The sequence below is a fragment of the Piliocolobus tephrosceles genome, chromosome 8 (assembly GCF_002776525.5).
Source record: "Piliocolobus tephrosceles isolate RC106 chromosome 8, ASM277652v3, whole genome shotgun sequence".
NCBI lineage: Eukaryota > Metazoa > Chordata > Mammalia > Primates > Cercopithecidae > Piliocolobus > Piliocolobus tephrosceles.
The window spans coordinates 5788206-5812483 of NC_045441.1; the positions used below are offsets into that span (position 1 = coordinate 5788206).

The 24278-nt window shown below is 48.0% G+C and overlaps 1 protein-coding gene across 1 annotated transcript; it reads right to left on the reverse strand.

The window, feature by feature from the left end:
- Window positions 1–497: 497 nt before the first annotated feature.
- On the reverse strand, window positions 498–22938 carry LOC113223328 (vacuolar fusion protein CCZ1 homolog B). Its single transcript, XM_026452804.1, has 9 exons — window positions 22730–22938; window positions 17505–17586; window positions 15721–15782; window positions 14686–14797; window positions 8194–8227; window positions 7142–7259; window positions 3512–3670; window positions 2789–2916; window positions 498–842 (listed from the first exon to the last, which is right to left on the reverse strand). The coding sequence occupies exons 1-9, from the start codon at window positions 22921–22923 to the stop codon at window positions 787–789; spliced, it is 945 nt and encodes a 314-aa protein (XP_026308589.1). The 5' UTR covers window positions 22924–22938; the 3' UTR covers window positions 498–786.
- Between the last annotated feature and the right edge of the window lie 1340 nt (window positions 22939–24278).

Genomic DNA, 24278 nt, shown 5'->3' on the forward strand with positions numbered 1-24278 from the left:
GGGGGATTGAAAAAAGCTCCCACCTTCTCATGTTTGCTTTCAGGGTGAATATCTTTATCTTGAGAGAGGAAGAAGCCACGAGACAAGACTATGAGGTGGACATCACGGTGATCAAGGAGCCGGTGGACGTGTCATCCTCTTGTCTCATACTGGACCCTCCCAAGGAGGACATGACCATTTCCCCGTCCAGCAAGACCATCACCAGCAAGAAGAAGAAGAAGTAGGAGCCCCGAGGACACACACAGAGGCTTAGGACAGCGCGTGCGGTAAGAGTTCCTGAGCATTACAGTGTGAGACCCCCATCTCTGCAACATTAAAAAATTAGCCGAGCATGGTGGTGTGTACCTGTGGTTCTAGCTTCTTGGGAGACTGAGGCGGGAGGATTGCAGTGAGCCCAGGAGATTGAGGGTGCCATGAGCCACTGCATTGCAGCCTGGGTCACGGACCTGGTGGCTGGTGTAATCTACAGATAGGCAGCAGGAGACTCAACACCAGAATTTTAAAAACTTTAACAATTTATTAATCTTATTTTCCAGTAAAATATTCACATAATGTCAAAAGAATGGAATGACAGAGATATAGTCAACTACCTTTAATTAATTCCACATAAATATTTAAAATCTAAAAACCTCAGGCGATCAGGAGGAGACTGAGTAGAAATGTGATTCTTCAAATCAAGTATTGCTTTTCCCTTGTCCTGAATGCAGTCCGTCATATGACCAATAACTTGCATATGACCAAATGTTTGCCGGGCGTTTTTTAAATACGCTTTCGGTGAGCCATCGGTCACTCCAAGAAGAAGATGTTGTTGAACTGCGTTGCACAAAGTTTCTTGACCTCTTCTGCAAAAAGGACAGACAACAGTGAGGAAGGAAGAGGCACTCACTTAAAAGGTTAAGTGATCTATAATTAAATTCTTCTTGGGTAAAATTAGGAATAGATATTTGCATTGATTTTGACCTTAAATCCCAGAAGACTAGGCAAGGAATTTAATTTTTTCTTTTTTTTTTTTGAGACACAGTTTTGCTCTGTCACCCAGGCTGGAGTGTACTGGTGTGATCTTGGCTCACTGCAGCCTCCACCTCCCAAGTACGTGGGACAACAGGTGCACACCACCACGCCCGGCTAATTTTTGTATTTTAGGGTAGAGACAGGGTTTCACCAGGCTGGTCTTGAACTCCTAACCTCAGGTGATCCGCCCACCTTGGCTTCCCAAAGTGCTGGGTTGCAGGCGTGAACCACTGTGCCCAGCCAAGAAATGTTAACAAGAGGGGAGAAAACCACCTAAGAAACCTACCAGGCCTCAGTAGTTCTGAGCACATAACACGGCTGCCTGGGGCCTGAGGAACCGCAAGCAAAGTGCCCAGGACACCGGGGGAGGGGGTTAGAAGCACGAGGCTGGTGCTGTCGTCATCCTGGGAGAACTGATGGAACAACAGAGAAACTCACAGCGACCCTGAGCTCCAGGCCCAGAGCCCCGCAGATGTGTCGGGATTTTGATGTTATCGAATTCAGTTTAGATCAGGCTTGCATTAACTGATGTTTCTAATGCACACAATTACTAATGCAAGTGTTAATAATAGAAAAATGTAGGCCGGGCGCAGTGGCTGAAGCCTGTAATCCCAGCACTTTGGGAGGCCGAGACGGGTGGATCACGAGGTCAGGAGATCGAGACCTTCCTGGCTAACACGGTGAAACCCCGTCTCTACTAAAAAATACAAAAAACTAGCCAGGCAAGGTGGCGGGCGCCTGTAGTCCCAGCTACTCGGGAGGCTGAGGCAGGAGAATGGTGTAAACCCGGGAGGCGGAGCTTGCAGTGAGCCGAGATCCAGCCACTGCACTCCAGCCTGGGCGGCAGAGCGAGACTCCGTCTCAAAAAAAAAAAAAGAAAAATGTAGTATGCCTGAGAAGATACAAGGGGAAAAAAGAGACGCTTACATTGAATTTAGTGTACATGTGGGGCTGTGCCCAAGGGGGCAGCTCTGCCGAGGTGAGGTCCCCTCTCTCCAGGGCAGCCGAGCTGTCAGCAGAGCAGCTGCCGGGTCACCCCATGTGGTGGGCATGGATGGCCGCGTTGGCGGGAAGGCAGGAGAAAATGCCTTATCATTCTGCCAGTGTATAGAGGGATCGCTGTAAACAGCTACATGAACCTGGCAGCTTCTCCCTAAAAAAGATACGTTTATATCACAGGATATTAAAAAAGGACACTTGGGGCTGGGCAAGGTGGCTCCTGCCTGTAATCCCAGCTCTTTGGGAGGCCGGAGGATCGCTTGAGGCCTGGAGTTTGAGTCCAGCCTGGGCAACAGAGCAAGACTCTGTCTCAAAAAAAAAAAAAAAAAATTAGCGGGTTATGGTGACACATGCCTGTGGGCTCAGCTACTCGAGAGGCTGAGGTGGGAAGACTGCTTGAGCCTAGGAGTTGGAGGCTGTGGTGAGCTATGATTGCACCACTGCACTCCAGCCTGTATGACAAAGTGAGACCCTGTCTCCAAAAAGGGGACATTTCTTACTACACAGTAAAGTTACTTTTCTTTTTTTTTTTTAGCATTGTAGAAAATCATTTTCTTTGGGCCATTGTCAAGTTTCCTGTGCCACAGGAAAGTCCTGTCAGTTTTCCAAGGAAGAGAACATGGACCAAATGTTGAGTAGAGGCACCTGCTTAGAATCTCAACAGACATTTGTTCTGTTTATCATGTTTCTATTTTTTAACCAGGTTTAATACAGTGAAAAAACAACTTTTCCGTATCAGCAGCATTAAAATTCTCCTGAAACACCAAATCCTACTTACCATTTACTTCAATCAGGTTTGCATTTTTTTGATTCAAAATAACATAGAGCTCCCGCCGATCAGACTTCTTTCCAACAACCCAGTAATCACTCATGGCCTTCACGATGATCTCCTCATCCTCATCCACTCTGCAAGAGGAGTTTCAGAAGGCGCCGTTCGTTACTCATGGCTGGACTGGGAAAGCAAGCATTCCCAAACAAGAACAGGAAATGGAACGGGCGCACGTGGCATTGAAAAGGCTCGGAGTCCCGTGTGAGGGAACCGGTGACTAAGGGGCTCCTCAGTGTGGCGCCCATGAAGGTGGTTCAAGCTTGAACCCCATGGAAAGGGCTCTGGGTCATTTGGCTTTGAAGGGACTTTCCGTGTCTTTTTTTCTTAGAAAGGGGACACCTGGGCCGGGCGCGGTGGCTCACGCCTGTAATCCCAGCACTTAGGGAGGCCAAGACGGGCGGATCACGAGGTCAGGAGATCGAGACCATTCTGGCTAACACGGTGAAACCCCGTCTCTACTAAAATACAAAAAAAACTAGCCAGGCGTGGTGGCGGGCGCCTGTAGTCTCAGCTACCTGGGAGGCTGAGGCAGGAGAATGGCGTAAACCCGAGAGGCGGAGCTTGCAGTGAGCCGAGATCGTGCCACTGCACTCCAGCCTGGGTGACAAAGCGAGACTCCATCTCAAAAAAAAACAAAAGGGGACACCTGATTGGAGAAGTGGCTGGAATCACCTGGTGAAGTCACTGTTGATGTCACCGAGAATCTTCATTAAATCCGGGTGAACGGAAGTGAGTGACACACTGGGCGTTTTCCTCATGTGAACTGTGCTCTTCTCAGCCAGATTCATGTGGTTGAAGTAAATAAACTTAAACTGGGGTTCTTTCTCAGACCTGTACAAACATGTCACAAAGACGGTTAAACTGGGGTTCTTTCTCAGACCTGTACAAACGTCACAAAGACGGTTAAACTGGGGTTCTTTCTCAGACCTGTACAAACATGTCACAAAGACGGTAACACCCTGGATGGATATAACCAAACAATACAACTAGATTCTTTTTTAAAATTTTTTTGAGATGGAGTCTCACTGTCACCCAGGCTAGAGTGCAGTGACACAATCTCGGCTCACTGCAATCTCCACCTCCCGGGTTCAAGCGATTCTCCTGCCTCAGCCTCCTGAGGAACAGGGATTACAGGCACACGCCACCACGCCCAGCTAAGTTTTGTATTTTTAGTAGAGATGGGGTTTCACCATGTTGGCCAGGATGGTCTCGATCTCCTGACCTTGTGATCTGCCCGCCTCGGCAGGGATTACAGGCGTGAGTGCCCGCACCCGGCCCTCTTTTTCTAAACAAAGTTTCACGGGAGCATCGCCATCGCCACACGTTCATGTGTTGTCTGCTTTCCCGTCAAAATGACAGTTGAGAGTTGTAACACACAACATCTACATACAGCCCGGGACGTCTGAAATGCTTCTTATTTGGTCCTTTACTGTAAAAGGCTGCCGACCCCTGCGTTAGGAGAGTAACATCTCATTCCTCCCCCAGTGCGGGGAAGGAGCGTCCCATGGAAATTAACCTGCCTCATGACGGAAGCCTACGACAATATGTATGTAACAAAGCTTTTCCTCCTATCATCCCCAGTGGAAATCATTGTGAAACGCAGTCGCCTTTTCCACTGCAGTCTAATGAACATTTTAAATGGGATACGCCTTTTTATTTCGTAAACTGACTAGGCAATGCTATGACACTGCCTCCCAGGTCAGCGTCTGTGACCTCCTCGGGGACCTAGTGGGAAAAGCTGAGCCTCACCCCTCCCAGGGCCCCTCCCCTCCCCTCCCCTCACTGCACACCCTGGGGCCTGGGATGGAGCCTGAGCACAGCCCCGCCCCTGGGCTCAGAAGCCTCCTCTGCTTGCTTCGGGGTTAGCAGCCATGTTCTGGAGGGCTGGGGGTGCCGGAAATCCGACCTCCGGACAAGTGGGGTACTACTGAAATACTCTACATCTAGGCAAAGAAAGAACGTGGAGGATTTAGTTTCCAGGAGCATGAAAAGAAACTTCTTATAAAACCAGAATTTGTTTTCAGTAGCTCCCTAAGGCTAAGGAAAGTATAATGACAAGAAAAACTGGAAGGAGTTGCAAATTGAGTCGTCTGCATAGACAAGGAACTTAAATCGGGTGTAAGCTTCTATCATCCTCAAAACACTCTGTGCGGCCAGGCGCGGCGGCTCACGCCTGTAATCCCAGCACTTTGGGAGGCCAAGGAGGGAGGACTGCCTGAGCCCAGTAGTTTAAGACCAGCCTGGGCAACATGGCGAAACCCCGTCTCTACCAAAAAATACAAAAATTAGCCAGGCGTGGTGGCCCACACCTGTAGTCCTAGCTCTACAGCCGGGAGGCTGAGGTGGGAGGATCACTTCGAGCGTGGGAGGTCAAGGCTGCAGTGAGCCATGATTGCGCCACTGCACTCCAGCATGGGCGACAGCAGGAGACCCTGTCTCCAAAAACCCACAAAAATACCAAAAACAACACGTGACGCATTCTCTGTGGTCAGTACACTTTGTCACTTTCCATCTGTTAGTTGATAATCTGCGTGATCCAAACCAATTTAACTCACTATGCCTCCTTCACAAAGGAAAACCTGGTATTTTCACGGCCAAAGAATTCAATGATTCAGCAGTACTGTCGAGATGTAAGCTATTGGCCAGGCGCGGTGGCTCATGTCTGTAATCCCAGCACTTTGGAAGGTCAAGGTCGGTGGATCACCTGAGGTCAGGAGTTCAAGACCAGCCTGGCCAACATGGCAAAACCCCATCTCTACTAAAAATACAAAAATGAGCTGGGCGTGGTGGCACCTGCCTGTAGTCCCAGCTACTTGGGAGGCTGAGGCAGGAGAATCGCTCGAACTCAGGGGCTGGAGGTTGTAGTGAGCTTAGATCATGCCACTGCACTCTAGCCTGGATAAAAGGGTGAAACTCTGTCTCAAAAAACAAAAACAACCAAAAACCAATGAAGATGTAAGCTGTTGACAGCAGTAATCCACACCCCAAAATCTATAGGTGCTTTCACCTTTGCTCGCTTCTACACTCTCAGAGGCCCACGCTTATACAAGACCACACAGAAATAACATACGGGCCGGGCGTGGTGGCTCACGCCTGTAATCCCAACACTTCGGGAGGCTGAGGCGGGAGGATCACAAGATCAGCAGTTTGAGACCAGCCTGACCAACATGGTAAAACCCCATCTCTACAAAAATTAGCCAAGCATGACGGCATCCAGCTACTCAGGAGGCTGAGGCAGGAGAATCGCTTGAACCTGGGAGGGCAGAGGTTGCAGTGAGCCGAGATCATGCCATTGCACTCCAGCCTGGGCGACCGAGCGAGACTCCATCTCAAGGAAAACCCAAAAAAACAACATATGAACATTAAGAACATGAGCTTATGCAGAAATGCACAGCATTTTAGTAACTTCTCCAATGTGTAGAGAGCCTATTTAAAAGCAGGACTCAACTTCGCAAAGGGCTTTCCATGACCTCACTTTTCACTTTATAATAACTATTTTGTATTGAGAAAATATAGGGAAGGCCGGGTGCTGTGGCTCACAACTGTAATGCCAGCACTTTGCGAGGCTGAGGCGGGTGGATCACTTGAGGTCAGGAGTTCAAGACCAACCTGGCCAACATAGTGAAACCTTGTCTCTACTAAAAATATAAAAATTAGCCCGGCATGGTGGTACACGCCTGTAATGCCAGCTACTCGAGAGGCTGAGGCATGAGAATCGCTTGAACCTGGGAGGCGGAGGCTGCAGTGAGCTGAGATCAGGCCACTGCACACTCCAGCCTGGGCGACAGAGTGAGACTTTGTCTCAAAAGCTAGGGACCAAGAATTGAAGGACGTTTCAGTGTCTAGAGAGTTAGAGGAGGGAATCCCGCCTCTCCCACTCAGTGTAGACCCTTCAGGCTGCCACACTGAGTACCCAGGCCCAGTGCCCACATCCCAGCCAGTTTCCCCTACACATTTTCACACGAGAGGCAGAATGCTTTCGGTCTGCGCACACCAAATCCACGCTGACTACTGCCCATGGGAACGTCACCATCGGGGCCAGTGGAATGGGATGTTCCAATCGGCGGGGAGCTGAGGGAAGGTATTTAACAGAAGACCCGGCCCCAGCTGCCATCACGGGGCAGAAAAACTCAGGTCGGCTTCCCCGGGACCCTTTCTGACAGGCCTGAATGGCACGTGTCACCGTTCTCTCGATCCCACGAGAGCACAGGACTGTTACCACCACCCACATGTGTAAGGAAGACGACACGTGTTGTACCAGCCGCTCGATGCCTGAACGTGAACAGAAAGTCAAGTACAAACCCAGACGTCCTCTTGTTGATGTTCAACTGCTCGCAGATGTCAGAGGCCAGCACCGTGAGCTGGGGCCCGACGACGCCATCCAGTCTTCGGCAAAAATCCAGCGTTGGCGGGATAGAGGCTGGCGAGTCATGACAAAACAAAGCGGTAAGATTCATGTGACTGTCCAATGCTCAACAACTGTATTCAAACGAAAACGTCACTGATCTGGGAAAGCAAACGATGAAACGCTCAGGCCCCTCCTGCTCCTCAAATACAGGAGAAACAGAACACGGAAAACCGGTTTGGTTTCTCTCACTGGGAAAAAGTGACTTTTTTTTCTCTCACTGGGAAGAGGTGCACCCTGTGGGGTGGTAAACGGCTGCCGACCCCAGAAACGCCTCAGAAGGTCGTATGTTTATTTAACAAACATTACATAGCACTCACGGGCCAGGTGCTGTTTGGTGCTTCACACACATGACCTCATTCAATCCTCAGAGCCCCCCGAGAGAGGTACCACTGCTGTCTCCAGCTCGCCGTCAGCAGGGCACAGAAAGATGCCCACATTCTGCTGACAAGTAGAAAAACTAGGACTTAAAAAATAGGAGCAATGGCTAGTTCAGGAGCCAGGGGGGTCCCAGATGGGGAACAGGCTCCTCTCTGTGCCTCTACACTGCTGACGACAACACATTCATCATTTAATGGGCTGGGTGTGGGGGCTCACGCCCGAAATCCCAGCACTTTGGGAGGCTAAGGTGGGGGGAATCACTTGAGCCCAGGAGTTTGATACTAGCCTGGGCAACATAGCGAGACGCTGTCTAAACAACATTAGCTGGGTGCGGCCGTGTGGGTTGGCAGCTCCCAGCGACCCAGGAGGCCCAGATGGGAAGATCACTTGAATGCAGGAGGTCGAGGCTACAGTGAGCTACGATCGTGCCACCGCGCTCCAAGAGTGAAACCCCGTCTCAAACAAAAAACCCCCAAACAACTGAAACCCCCAAAACATATCATTTAAGAATAGGACGCAGCAAAGTACAAAAAGCTTAGGCTGAAATGAGACGAAGGCGCGTACCCACCGTCGATCATAAAGCACACAGCCGCACTCATGGCCTGGGAAGAGAACAAACCTAAGGTTATGAAACGGTAGAAAAAAGGAGACTTTCAAATAATCACAATCTGTTCAAAGTCAACAGGGCCAAATCAATGGTAAAAAGATGCTTTTCAGTCAACCAGAGCCATCTGGACACCGGCTGCCCATTCTGTGATGCGAGGGGAGCGCTGTGCACCTTGTCAGGTGTGACAGTGCCTGTGGGGAGGTGACCACAGACGTCCTCATCAGAGAGCACAGGGAAGTGTCCGTGACTGACGTGAGGACTTAAAATGCTCTTGCAAACCCAACAACACAACACGGAGAGGCAACAAAACCAGAATCTTATTCACTTGTGTGATGGGGGCTTAGGGGCTCACTGTTTTCGTCTCTCCGTGTATACTCCAGAGAGAACTGGCAGAAACTGTCAATTATTCTGTGATGATTTCCACTGACACAAGTTTACAAAGACAGCAAATGGATATCATCTTGTCTCACTTTATTACAGCAAATAATTGCAGTTATTACATTAGACATAGCAACCTACAACCAGGACCGCAGATAACCAAAAATGTTTAAAATTTATCGGCTGGGCGCAGTGGCTCAAGCCTGTAATCCCAGCACTTTGGGAGGCCGAGACAAGTGGATCACGAGGTCAGGAGATCAAGACCATCCTGGCTAACATGGTGAAACCCCGTCTCTACTAAAAAATACAAAAAACTAGCTAGGTGAGGTGGTGGGCGCCTGTAGTCCCAGCTACTTGGGAGGCTGAGGCAGGAGAATGACGTAAACCCGGAGGCGAGGGGAGCTTGCAGTGAGCTGAGATCCGGCCACTGCACTCCAGCCTGGGCGACAGAGCGAGACTCCGTCTCAAAAAAAAAAAATTATCAAAACAATTATGGTTAAAAAAGGCTCAATAGGCCAGGCATGGTGGCTCATGCTTGTAATCTCAGCACTTTGGGAGGCCAAGGCAGGCGGATCACGAGGTCAGGAGATCGAGACCATCCTGGCTAACACAGTGAAACCCCATCTCTACTAAAAATACAAAAAATTAGCCAGGTGTGGTGGCGGGCGCCTGTAGTCCCAGCTACTTGGGAGTCCGAGGCAGGAGAATGGCGTGAACCCGGGAGGCAGAGCTTGCAATGAGCCGAGATCCCACCACTACACTCCAGCCTGGGCAACTCCGTCTCCCAAAAAAAAAAAAAAAAAAAAAAAAAAGGCTCAACAGAATATCAAGCCTGACAATGAAAGCCACAGACTTCCTTCTCTGAGCCCTCCTCCCCGGCAACCACTTTAACCTGTTATTAGACAACGGGCTTATCCTAACTCTTTAGCATACCCTCTTTAGACATCGTATTGACTTCCTGCTCATGTCATGACGGGTGTGACCCCCATCTGCCTTCCCCCCTCCTCCTCTATGGTTTACAGCCATTCTATTTCCTCCGCTGGCCGCCTTCCACCAGCCACAGGCCTCCGCTCCTGAAATCACATTCCCACCTGCCCCAGTACCTCTTCCCACTTCTGAGAGCGAGATCCTGTCTCAGAGATGAAAGATCTCAAATCAGTGACCCGACCTTTCGTCTTAAGATCCTGGACAAAAGGAGTCAACTAAACCTAAAGCAAGTGGGGCCGGGTGCAGTGGCTCACACCTGTAATCCCAGCACTTTGGGAGGCCAAGGCGGGTGGATCACCTGAGGTCAGGAGTTTAAGACCAGCCTAACACGGTGAAACCCCGTCTCTACTAAAAGTACAAAAAAATTAGCCGGGCGTGGTGGTGTGCGCCTATAATCCCAGCTACTCAGGAGGCTGAGGCAAGAGAATTGTGTGAACCTGAGAGGCAGAGGTTGCAGTGACTGTGCCACTGCACTCCAGCCTGGGTGACAGAGCGGGACTGTTTCAAAAACCAAAAAAAAAAACAACAAAAAAACCCAAAGAAACCTAAAGCAAATGGAAGGAAATACTAAAAGATGAGAGCAGAAACAAACTCGATAGAGAAAAATCACAGAGAAAATAAATGAAACCAAAAGTTAGTTGTCTGAAAAGACCAACATCGAAAACCTTTTCCTTTTTTCTTGTGAAGATTCCAGAAGTATGAAGAACCTTCAGCTAGACTGTAGAACAAGAAACAAACAGAGAAGACTCAAATTACTAAAACCAGGAATGAAAGAGGAGACATCACTACTGACTTTACAGGAAAAATGAAGGAGTATCTGGCTTTACCTATAATACCATGAAAACCCACGTGCCGACAAATCAAATCAAATTGAAGCGGACAAATTCCTAGAAAGACACAAACTACCAAAGCTGACTCAAGAAGAAACAAAATCAAAATAAACCTCTAACACGTAAAGAGATTAACCTATTTATGCTGGAGGTTGTAAATCTTTTCTGTGAAAAATGAGACCTTAGCGATGACCTCCAGCAGGATATAAATAACTCCCACAAGCTTAGTGTTCCAATAATGGAACGCTACGCACAGTTAATTAACTTTAAAACTTCCCACAAAGAAAAGCCCAGATGCAGAGAGCTTGACTGTGAATTCTATGAAACATGTAAAGAGGAATTAACACCAGTGCTTCACTGTCTTCCAAAAAAATAGGAGGGAACACTTCCCAATACATTCTATCAGGCCAGCATTGCCCAAAGATATCACAAGAAAACAAAACTACAGGCCAATATCCATTACAGCCCAAGGCTGTACAGCACCCACTCCACTCTGGAGGGCTGGAGACTAAGGCTGGCCACACAGGCCCAGCTGTGTCTCTGTGGCCAATCCCCAATAAAAACTCTGGATCTCGAGGCTCAGGTGAGCTTCCCTGGATGGCAGCACTCCATAGAGACTGCCATACATCCTCAATGGGGAAACAGGCACTGTGCTGTCCACATGACCCCAACGGGAGAGGACAGCCGGAAGCTCACACCAGAGCGGGACTCCATCTCAAAAAAAACAAAAAACAAAAAACCAGAAACCCAAAAAACCAAACAAAACTAAAGCAAATGGAAGGACTCCTGGTCCTTCCATTGGTGGCTGCTGGGCCCTGCCCATGTGCCTCTTCCCCGGGCTGATTTTAACCTTTATTCTTCTTTCACCGTAATGAACCGCAGCTGTGCATACATTCTTCCTTATCCCTGGTTTTGCTTCCCGTGGTTTCAGTCATGTGAGGGACAGTGTAATAAAATACTGCGGTAAGGGGGAAGCAAACCACATTCTCATTACTTTTATTGCAGCATATTGTTATTGTCCAATCATGATTACTATTACTTTTCGTGAGATGGGGTCTCACTCTCTCGTCCAGGCTGGAGTATAATGGCACTATCTTGGTTCACTGCAACCTCTGCCTCCCAGGTTCAAGCGATTCTCCTGACTCAGCCTCCTGAGTAACTCGGATTACACGTGCATGCCATCATGCTTGGCTGATTTTTATATTTGTAGTAGAGGCAGGGTTTCACCATGCTGGCCAGGCTGGTCTCAAGTTCCTGGCCTCAAGTGACCTGCCTGCCTTGGCCTCCCAAAGTGCTAGGATTACAGGTGTGAGCCACTGTGCCCGGCCTTATTATTGCTATTAATCTCTTACTGTACTGAATGTATAAATTAAACATTATCACAGGCATGTACATACAGGAAAAAACACAGTATGTGAAGGGTTTGGTACTGTCCCCGGTTTCAGGTACCCACTGGGGGTTCTGGAACACTTGGCCTTTGCCTTGGGCGTACTGCTGTAGAAAGCCTTTTCTGAGTCCTGAAGTACTTCTAGCGAACTCTTACCCTAAAGGTGGTCATGGGGACTCCTAGACTTGCAGCTGGTGTCAGAAGTGAGGATGGTCTTGGAGACTCATGAACTTTGCAACTAGAAATCACTAAATTGTACATTTTAAGTATACAAGGGTGAGTTGTATGGTACGTGCATTGTATCTCAAAGTCATTAAGAAAAAGATAAGGGCCCTTGAACACAGCCACAATCCCATTATCACATGCCAAATTATATCTATAGATTGACTCTAAAAACACAAATGCAATCAACAAGCATATTACACACCAGGCTTATGGAGATTTCAGAGTCATTACCTGGGTCATTCAAAGGGGAATGATTGTTTTCTTGAGATGGGGTCTCGAATTTTCGCCTGATCCACAAATGGACATTCTTCCAATTCCTGCTCTAAGTTACACCTCCAACATTTTGGTTTGCTTTTTCGACCACATCTTTCTGTAGGCTCTTCCTGGAATCTCCCCTTCCCTGCCTCTGTCGCAGCTCAACTTTGACTCTCTCAAGCACGCCATGTGATGAACAAAACATCTTTTTATTTTGGCGGCTTGAACCCTGGAGCCCTCCCTCCTCCTGCTCGGTCACGGAGGTGCTGGAGGTGGGGTGTCGCCAACAGACCTTAAGAGCCTGATCACCCCAAGATTTCCTTGTACCGTCTCATGCGTGAGAACTACTGCTCTGGATCCCAACTGTTCTTTCCCGGTTTGTTCACTTATTCTGCTGACGGGTGACCCTGTGTGACACCCTGAGGAAGGGTGCATGAGGGTCAACTTTTTGAGGCTTTTCCTATTTAACGTGGTTTTTTTTTTCTTTTTGAGACAGAGTCTTGCTCTGTTGCCCAGACTGGAGTGCAGTGGTGTAATCTCAGCTCACTGCAACCTCTGCCTCCCGGGTACAAGTGATTCTCCTGCCTCAGCCTCCAGAGTAGCTGGGATTACAGGCGTGAGCCACCACGCCCGGCTGATTTTTTGTATTTTTAGTAGAGACAGGGTTTTCCCATGTTGGCCAGGCTGATCTCGAACTCCAGACCTCAGGTGATCCACCTACCTCGGCCTCCCAAAGTGTTGGGATTACAGGCGTGAGCCACCGTGCCTGGGCTAATGTCTTTTGTCTCATCTGTGGTTGACAGCTTGGCGTGGCAAAGAACTCTGTGCTCAAATTCATCTTCTCTCAGAACTCTGAGTCTCTTCCACTGTCACATAATGTCTGGTGCTGGATATGAAACTGTTGATGCCAGTTTCCTTATTTTTGAGACAGGGTTTCACTCTGTCACCCAGGCTAGAATGCAGTGGTGTGATCATAGCTCACTGCAGCCTCCAACTCTTGGGCTCAAGTGGTTCTCCTGCCTCAGCCTCCTGAGTAGCTGGACTACAGACGAGCACTACCATGCCTGGCTATTTTTCAACATTTTTCTGTCGACACAGGGTCTTACTATATTGCCCAGGCTGGCCTCTAACTCCTGGCCTCAAGTGATCCACCTTGGCCTCCCAAAGTGCTGGGACTGCACCTGGCCCATTTCCATTTTATATTAATAGATACAACTCTTCTAGTCAGTGGATATTAATTTTTTAAAGTTCTTGTCTGTCCTTGGAATCATTTTTGTTTCTTTCGAGACCTCCAGTTTTGTTTTCACAGCCATAGTTAACATTGAGGAAATGCGAAGGCTCCCCAGGCTTCACTCAGAGTAGGATGAAGGTCTCAGTTCCGCCTGGGAGACAGAAATGCCAGAGAGAGCAGGGCCTCACTCTCAGGGGCAGACATCCACGTTAGCCACTCGGGGTCTCTTCAGACTGTCTCCTTTCTTTAAACAGACCCTCACTTGTCACCCAGGGATGGATGCTCAGCCGCGGGCCTATCTGTGCAAGGATGGGGGAAGGGGAGGCTGACTGGCCTCTCTGCCACACTTCACTTCACTTCCCCACCCTTCCAGGCCCAGTCCCCACTCTGACAACTCAGGTGACCCCTCCTCCAAGTCAGGAGCTTCTCTGGGCTTCCGCAGGGCTGTGGGTCCTTTGCCTTAGCACAGGGTTGCCACTCATATTCCAGGCCTGTTCCGGCACCGCCCTCCATCAGGCGTGGCTGACAAGTCCCGTCTACCTTCCAGAGAGGGACAGGACTCCCTCATCCTGACACACCCCGCTCCTTCCTGCTCCCCGGCAGCATCATTTCTGAGCCTTTATGAATGAAAACTTCTCCGCAGCCTCAGGCAGGAAAGAAGAGAAGCACCTGCGCATGCTCTGACTTCTTTCTTGAACGAAAAACTGCCTTTAATTGGAAACACAACCTGAGTACATATCCTTACAAGATGATGTCCTGACAAAAACAAAATACGATCCTTATGGAATTAGCAAGCCCATAGCCTTAAAATCAGAGCAAAAGCAACATGCACAGACACGTGGCCACGGCCCCCATCCGGAGCCATTTCGAGAACAGGCAGCACCAACCTCTGACAGCCTTTGGTTTGAGAGCACGTGGGACTTCACACGTTTATGAATCACCATCTTAAACAGTTCCTCTTTCACTAATAACTGTTTAAAAGGAGCTGAAAATAAACTTATTACTCCGGAAGAACACCCATTTTGAGTTTTACCATAATCGGAACTTCCAACATCTTTTCCAAGAAACATTTAAGAGGTTTGCATACACACTCATGTACACGTGCAAGAAAGACCGACTTCAGTATTAATCAGTAACGCTGGAGGGAAAAAAGTTGTTACCTTATAAACAATTAAATGGAGCTCTTCATAAGTGTCATCTGTATTTACAAAAATTTTGGGGAATCTGCATTTTGCATCTGGATCATTAAGGTTCAAGGGTCCGGTAAGAAATCTTAAAAGCAAGAACAGACATGACTTGATTCAATGAGGTGAATGAGAATCAGGAATCTAGAAACAGAACACACTCCTACTTAATATTCACCAGTTGCTTTCGATGCCAGGTGCTATTTGGATAACACCGTATCAGAATATGCTGGCCAGGCGTGGTGGCTCACGCCTGTAATCCCAGCACTTTGGGAGGCCGAGGTGGGTGGATCACCTGAAGTCAGGAGTTCAAGACCAGCCTGGCCAACATGGCAAAACCTCGTCTCTACTGAAAATACAAAAATTAGCTGGGCGTGGTGGTGGGCACCTGTAATCCCAGCCACTCGAGAGGCTGAGGCAGGGGAATTGCTTGAACCCGGGAGGCGGAGTCTACAGTGAGCTGAGGTCGTGCCACTGCACTCCACACTCCAGCCTGGGCGACAGACACTCCATCTCAAAAAAAAAAAAAAAAAAAGGCGGGGTATGCTAAAGTAAGTTTTAACTCATTGGAAACAATAAACTTTCCTTTATTGATTACTGTCAATCAGATGGCACAAAGATATTTCAATGTCCATATTATCTTTACCAAAAAGATAATAGGCCAGGCATGGTGGCTCACACCTGTAATCCCAGCACTTTGGGAGGCCAAGGCAGGTAGATCACTTGAAGTCAGGAGTTCAAGACCAGCCTGGCCAACATGATGAAACCGTGTCTCTACTAAAAATACAAAATGAATTAGCCAGGCACAGTGGCTTGGGCCTGTGGTTTCAGCTACTGGGGAGGCTGAGGCATGAGAATCGCTTGAGCCTGGGAGGCAGAGGTTGCAGTGAGCCGAGATCTTGCCACTGCACTCCAGCCTGGGTAACAGAGCCAAACTCTGAGTCAAGAAAAAAAGAAAGGAAAAGGAAGAAAGAAAACCCAGTATCATAAGTCAAAGAACAGAAGTCCTACCTTCCATAGTGCTGAAGATTTCCTGGCATTTCTGCTCTTATTGGAGAATCCCTTCCTGCTAACTGCAAATAAATTTAGGGTTCAGAATGACTTATCAGACTTTTTATTTATTTTCCAAGCTTTGAAAAACAGCATTCATTATCTACTAAGTTAGTTCCATGCCATTTGTCTTTTTCTTTTAGAGACAGGATCTTGTTCTGTTGCCCAGGCTGGAATGCAGTGCGGCATGATAATGACTCACTGTAGCCTTGAACTCCTGAGCTCAAGCAATCCTCCCACCTCAGCCTCCTGATATAGGCATGTGTGAGCACACCTGGCTACGTTTTAAATTTTTGCCCAGGTGAGGGGGCTCACGCCTATAATCCCAGCACATTGGGAGGCCGAGGCAGGCAGATTACTTGAGCCCAGGAGTTTGAGACCAGCCTGGGCAACATGGCAAGATCCCATGTCTACAAAAAAAAAATTAGCCAGGTGTGGTGCATACACCTGTAGTCTCAGCTACTTGGGAGGTTGAGGCGGGAGGACCACTTGAGCCCAGGAGTTTGAGACCAGACGAGGCAACGCAGTGAGACCTTGTCTCTAAAAAAAAAAAAAAAAAAAATTGAGAGAGGGAGGACAAGAGAGAGGGAACGAACAAGCGGAGAGAGTGAGTTCAACCGAGCCAAATGATTTTTGTGTGTTAAGCTCTGAAAATACTTTCAGGACAACACAGCGATATCATTTACAAGTTCTCTGCAGAAAACCGGGAAATTCAGTACTACAGTAGAAAGCCAGGTAGGCACTAAAACATCTACTGAAAATTCGGTCTCATGTTGATAGAGGAGAAGACGACACAGGTCAACTGTTTTAAAGATCACTGGCATTTTAAAGGTTCCTAGAACCCGATCTAAAATCCAATTTTTCGGCCAGGAGTGGCAGCTCACGCCTGTAATCACAGCACTTGGGGAGGCTGAGAAGGGTCAATCACCTGAGATCAGGAGTTCGAGCCCAGCCTAGCCAAGATGGTGAAACCCCCGTCTCTACTAAAAATACAAAAATTAGCTGAGCATGGTGGCGGACGCCTGTAATCTCAGCTACTGGGGAGCCTGAGGCAGGAGAATTGTTTGAATCCAGGAGGTGGAAGTTGCAAGTGAGCTGAGATTGCACCATTGCACTCCAGCCTGGGCGACAAGAACAAAACTCTCTCAATAAATAAATAAAACATACAAATTAAAAGTAAAATAAAATCCAATTTTTCCTCTACTCAATGACTCACTCCTCTTAAAAACATGCTTTCTGGACTGGGGGCGGTGGCTAATGCCTGTAATCCCAGCACTTTGGGAGGGCCAAGGTGGGCAGATCACGAGGTCAGGAGTTCGAGACCAGCCTGGCCAACGTAGTGAAACCCGTCTCTACTAAAATTACAAAAAAACTAGCTGGGCGTGGTGGCGAGCGCCTGTAATCCCAGCTACTTGTGAGGCTGAGGCAAGGAGAATCGCTTGAACCTCTCCACCCCGGGCAAAAGTTCGAGACTCCGTCTCAAAAAAACAAACAAAAACACACAGAAAAAACCAACACACACACATATGAAACGATGCTTTCTGCATCACATCGGAATGTCACACACTGGAGAAGAGCTGCGTGTGGTTTTCCGTGCTAATTGATACACAATGACATCAATATCACACTAAGAAAACATATACATCAGCAATGATCAGAAATGCTTAGGCACCACATCGTACTCCACCCGCCCTCTCTGTGCCCTGGATGTGAGTAAGTGTGTGCAGCTGTGGTCCCCGTCATACCTCGGGCTCGATGTGCCTTGGAAAAAGGGAAGTGGTAAGGTATTTGTACAAAATTCTCATGTCGTCTTGTTCTAATCCACTCCTGGAACATCAGAAAAGCACTGGGTTAAACGTTTTGGAATTGTCTTCCGTCTTTCCACTGCTGTGATAAAGCTCATTTAAAAAAAAAAAATTTTTTTTTTCAAGTCATTTTTAGCGACACAGAATAAATTCTAACTTTTTAAAGTCTAAAGCTACATAAAACCCAAAACAATCTAATGAGTTTCCTTTTTCCTAAACATAATTCTTAGCACTGAGGTAAATCTGAATTTACGTGGTATACTTTGTCAAACTTTTCCAAAGAAATTTAAGCCCTGGATAAAGCTCATTTTTTATTAAAAAAAAAAAAAAAAAAAAACTTCGAGACAACGTCTTGCTCTGTCACCCAGGCCGGGTGCAGTGGTGTGATCACGGCTCACTGCAGCCTCGGCCTCCAGGACTCAAGCGGTCCTCCCATCTCAGCCTCCAGACTAGCTGGGACTACAGGCGTGCACCACCATGCCCAGCTAATTTTTCTACTTTATGTAGAGATAGGGGTCTTGCTATGTCACCAGGCTGGTTTCAAACTCCTGGACTCAAGCAGTGCTCCTGGCTCAGCCTCCTAAAGTGCTGGGATTACATATGTGAGCCACTGTGCCTGGCCTCATCTTTTTTCGCTTTTCAAGAGACGAGTCTTGTCTGTCACCCAGGCTGGATTACAGTGGTGTGACCACAGCTCACTGCAGCCTCCGATTCCTAGGCTCAAGCGAACCTCCCACCTCAGCGTCCTGAGTAGCTGGGACTATCGGTGCTTTTTTCTTTAACATTGTATCAAGAGGCTCACCTCCTGACTGCGAAGTTCAGGAAGGCGAAGAGTTAAACTGGAGTCCAGGGACTGGAACTTCATCCCCGCCTGCAAAAGGCTACTCCTATGTAGTCTTGTATTTCACAAGCCATTTGAGATAAAAAGTCACAAGGGATCGGACTCTCTGGTTGAATTCCATGTAGGATTATGCAGGAAACCTCCAAAGCCACAGTTTCATTTTAGGAGCAGATGTCTCTTAGCTTCCTGGGTTATAGGGTAACCCCACATTCTCTCCCCAGCCCCCTGGGAAAATATGGGTATACTGTAGACAGGGAACCTGATCCTAGGTCTCAGAAATGTTACATGGATTTTAATTCTCTGGACCTCGGTGTAGAAAAAGGAGAGGAGGAGAAAAACAAGCTTTCAGGTAAACCATCTGATCTGAAATGAGGCAGGAAGGAACAGCACATGGAAAAAGCACAGAGAAACTAGCAGGCATCAGACTCTGGAATCGGTTTTTTAAAAGAGAGACAGACAGACAGTGAGGCTGGATCTGGGGGTTTTCTATTCAAGATCACTGAAATATCCTGAAAGTGGCCAGGCGCGGTGGCTCACACCTATAATCCCAGCAGGTTTTGGGAGGCCAACGTGTGCAGATCACCTGAGGTCAGGAGTTCAACACCAGCCTGGCCAACATGGCGAAACACTGGCTATACTAAAAAATACAATATTTTGCTAGGACTGATAGCACGCGTCTCTAATCCCAGCTACTTGGGAGACTGAGGCATGAGAATCGCTTGAACCTGGGAGGCAGAGGTTGAAGTGAGCTGAGATCACACCATGGCACTCTAGCCTGGGCGACCGAGCAAGTGAGACTCTGTCTCAAAAAAGAAAATCAAAACAATATACTAAGTAAATACATAAGGGTAATATTTACTCTGCTTGCGAAAAATTCTTTTATTTCCCCCTTTTTGGTGGAGACAGAGCCTCATTATATTGTCCAGGCTGAGACAATATAATGACAATATAATGTCCAGGCTGAGACAACACAGCCTCATTATATTGTCCAGGCTGCTCTCCAAGCAACTCCTGGCTCAAGCGATCTTTCTGCCTTCTCCTCCCCAGTAGCTGGGACTATAGATACGTGCCACCACACCTGGTTTAAAAGTCTTTCTTGGCATTTAAATATAACAGCTTTGGAATAAGCAATTCCGTCAAAACGTGTTTTTTTCTTAGACGGGGTCTTGCTCTGTCACTCAGGCTGGAGTACAGTGGTGCTATCATAGCTCACTGCAACCTCAAACTTCCGGGCTCAAGTGATTCTCCGGCCTCAACCCCTGTAGTCTCTGTAGCTGGGACTGTCAAGTGCGCACCACAGTGCCCAGCTGATTTTTTTTTTTTTTTTTTTTTTGCATTTTTTGTAGAGATATAGTCTATGTTGCCCAGGATTCTCTTGAACTCCTGGTCTCAGGTGATCCTCCTGCCTCAGCCTCCCAAAGTGCTGAGATGACAGGTGGAAGCGATCGCGCCTGGAGTAACATGCTGTTTTTCTTGAAGGTTCTTTTTGTTGCTACTTCCTGGGACTGACCTTTCCCCCACGAGCACACCAGAGGTGACAACAGAACAGTTCTATGCAGCCACCAGAGCTGTGCCCTACTCAACCCCTCGGATGCTATTCCAAGACGACGATGCCAACAGGATCCCCGAAGCTGGGCACCAGATTGTCCTGTGACTCCAGGCTTCCAAGGACCAACCCTGCTGGTCACTCTCGCTCCAGGGTCTCCCAGAATGAGCTCCTGGAGGACCCTCTGCTCTTTCATTCTTCCTCACTCTCAGGAGTTTGCACCCTGAGAGTGCAAACTCTCAGGCAGGGCTTGTGTTCCGTCCCAGAGATCAGAATCTCAGCTACTTTTCTCTTTTTGGTAGAGTCAAGGCCATGGGCCACTGCTGCTGGATTCTGGCTTGTCACACTACACCTCCCTACCACCGTGGATGCATGTAACTTGCAAGTGCCTCCTGTCATTTTCATCTGGGGAGGAGCCACTCCCTCTGCAGAAGCACAACTATCCTCCCATCTCCTGCATTTCACAGCAGTATTTCACTTTACTAACATCGTGTGTGTATCACAGAAAGCAACTACAGCAGAGTCAGTACAGTGGAAGGTTGCCTCATAAACAATATGTCCAATCAAAAAGTAGGTGGAGGCCGGGCACGGTGACTCACGCCTGTAATGCCAGCACTTTGGGAGGCCGAGGCAGGCCAATCACTTGAGGTCCGGAGTTCAAGACCAGCCTGACCAACATGGTGAAACCCCATCTCTACAATTAACTGGGTATTGTGGTATGCACGTAATCCCAGCTACTCGGGATGCTGAGGCAGGAGAATTGCTTGAACCCAGAAAGCAGGGGTTGCAGCAAGCCAAGATCATGCCACTGCACTCCAGCCTGGGCAACAGAAAGCGACTCCATCTCAAAAAAAAAAAAAAAACAGGAGGTGGGTTTTCACCAGAAATTTGTGTTGTCCTCCTAGGAGGTAACAAAGTTCATGTGGAAATCCACCAAGTTGTTTATCAACTGGAATCAGATTTTTGTTTTTTTGTTGTTGTTGTTGAGACGGAGTCTCGCTCTATCGCCCAGGCTGGAGTGCAGTGGCACCATCTCGGCTCACTGCAACCTCCGCCTCCCGGGCTCACGCCATTCTCCTGCCTCAGCCTCCCGAGCAGCTGGGACTACAGGCGCCCGCCACCTCGCCCAGCTAATTTTTTTGTATTTTTAGTAGAGAACATCACCATGTTCGCCAGGATGGTCTCGATCTACCTCGTGATCCGCCCGCCTCGGCCTCCCAAAGTGCTGGGATTACAGGCGTGAGCCACCACGCCCGGCCTCAAATTTCTTTACAGTAACTTGTTTCTCTTCTTAAAATGGAGCTACAAGATTTTGGCAGGGAAGGTAAATTTCAGGGGAACTAGTTTGGCCTTTTCTATTAGCTGAACTCATGCTATAGTAGTAAAATATGGCCACGCCCCTAATTAAGAAACTGGGCTAGGCCAGGTGCAGGGGCTCATACCTGTAATCAAGGCACTTTGGGTGGCCAATCCAGGCAAATCATCTGAGGTCAGGAGTTTAAGACCAGCCTGGCCAACATGGTGAAACCCCATCTCTACTAAAAATACAAAACAGCTGGGCATGGTGGTATGTGCCTGTAATCCCAGCTACTCAGGAGGCTGAGGAAGGAGAATCGCTTGAACCCAGGAGGTGGAGGTTGCAGTGAGCCAAGCAAGATCGTGCCATTGTACTCCAGCCTGGGCAAGAGAGTGAGACTCTGTCTCAAAAAAAAAAAAAAAGAAAAAGAAAAGAAAGTGGGCTATAGTCAATGGGAACATAAAACCTGAGGGTCCTGGAACAGCTGCGGGAGGGCCGGCCACTCCCTGCTATGCCTCCATGGCTTCTGTCCACCTACTCTAGGCCAAAAGTGCACGGCCTCGGTTGCCACCCAGCTCTGAGGGGTCACGTATGCTGGGCAGTCTTGTGACCACCTTGTTCCTACTGCAGGACACAAACAGTTTGACGATAGCAGGTAATTTCCTGGTTTGTATAACACTTTGGATTTCTTGGATTTCAAAAAAGAAATCTAGCTTCTTTAAAAGAAAGCAGGTGCAGTGGCTCATACCTGTAATCCCAGCACTTTGGGAAGCTGAGGCAGGTGCATCGCTTGAGGCCAGGAGCTTGAGACCAGCCCGGCCAACACAATAACCCTGTCTCTATAAGAAAAAAAAAAAAAAAAGCTACAAAATTTCCACTTCTCACATTTGTCATTTTGGAAAAAACTCCAAAAGAAAAATAGGATTCTAAACCTTACTTGATAGGAACATTTTCTCTTTTTTTTTTTTTTGGAGACTGAGTCTCCCTCTGTTGCCAGGCTGGAGTAGTGGCGCTATCTTGGCTCACTGCAACCTCCGCCTCTCAGGTTCAAGCGATTCTCCTGCCTCAGCCTCCCGAGTAGCTGGGACTACAGGCATGAGCCAACACGCCCAGCTAAGTTTTGTATTTTGGGTAGAGACGGGGTTTCCCCATGTTGGCCAGGCTGGTCTCAAACTCCTGACCTCAAGTGATCTGCCCGACTCAGCCTCCCAAAGTACTAAGATTATAGGCGTGAGCTGCTGCGCCCAGCCTTACATCTTTCATGCAACCAGTTTTAAACTCCTCTGTGTGGAAATTTTAACCCAAATCACCCTAGTTCTGCTTTAAATAATCACTGCTTTATTTTGACAATATCTATGAAGATGCTTCCTACCCAGCCTCCCCCTGCAAGTTCCTGTTTGACAACCTGCCATCAATCCAGTCATTGCTGTTTTCATTATCTCCATTTCTTCTTTCAATACCACGCCTCGGGGTGTACCTACCAGATGAGCTGATCGTTATAGAGAAACGCAGTGTATTTGACTATATTCAGGCTTTCCTCCATTCTATTAATAAAGGATTGGATTTTCAAATAAGTCATTTTATCCAACGGGAAGAAGCTGATTCCACCAAAAATGTCAAGTAGGTCACATGACTGCAAATGTAGCGTTTGCAAATACTGTGGAAAAAAAGGCATAAAATTTAGTAAGAGTACACCGAATATAATGCTCCTTGATAACTGAGAATAATCTTATGTCAGACTCGTATTTATGCTGCAATTACACACTAGCAAACAGCACAATAATGAGGCCATGGCGAAGACATGGGTAACCGAGTGTGAACTCGGTACCAATTCCAAGATACACAGTTCAAACATATCTAGTTAATGTTTATTCAGTATTGTGTTTTACCTCTTTTTAAAGGTAAATTTTTTTTTTTTTTTTTGAGACGCAGTCTTGCTCTGTCACCCAGGCTGGAGTGCAATGGCGCAATCTTGGCTCACTGCAAGCTCCGCCTCCCAGGTTCATGTCATTCTCCTGCCTCAGCCTCCCAAGTAGCTGAGACTACAGGCACCTGCTACCACGCCTGGCTAATTTTTTGTATTTTTTAGTAGAGACAGGGTTTCACCATGTTGGCCAGGATGGTCTCGATCTCCTGACCTCGTGATCCACCCGCCTCGGCCTCCCGAAGTGCTGGGATTACAGGCGTGAGCCACCGCGCCCGGCCCAAAATTTTTTTGGTCTTTTTTGGGTATAGACAGGGTCTTGCTATGTTGCCCAGGCTGGTCTTGAACTTCCAGCCTCTGTGATTCTCATGTCTAGGTGTCCCAAAGCACTGGGAATACAGGCATGAGCCACTGTGCCCAGCTAGGACTTTAAAGTATTTAATTCTTGGCCAGGTGCGGTGGCTCACGCCTGTAATCCCAGCACTTTGGGAGGCCAAGGCAGGCAGATCACTCGAGGTCAGGAGTTTGAGAACAGCCTGGCCAACATGGCAAAACCCCGTCTCTACTAAAGATACAAAATTAGCCGGGCGTGGTAGCCTGTAATCCCAACTACTTGGGAGGCTGAGACAGGAGAATCACTTGAACTTGGGAGATGAAGGTTGCAGTGAGCCAAGATCACACACTGCACTCCAGCCTGGGTGACAAGAGTGAAACTGTCTCAAAAAAAAAAAAAAAAAAAAGGTATTTAATTCCTTATAGTAGTGCCCTTCAAATTAGATTAACCTAATGAGGGATCTATCCATTAATACTACAGACAGTGCCATCTTTCTTTCCCCCGGAGATGGAGTCCTGCTCTGTTGCCCAGGATGGAGTGCAGTGGTGCGATCTTGGCTCACTGCAACTTCTGCCTCCTGGGTTCAAGTGATTCTCCTGCCTCAGCCTCCAGAACAGCTAGGATTACAGGCATGCGCCACCACAGCCAGCTAGTTTTTATGTATTTTTAGTAGAGGCGAGGGTTCACCATGTTGGCCAGACTGGTCTTGAACTCATGACCTCATGATCTGCCTGCCTCGGCTTCCCAAAGTGCTGGGATTACAGGCGTGAGC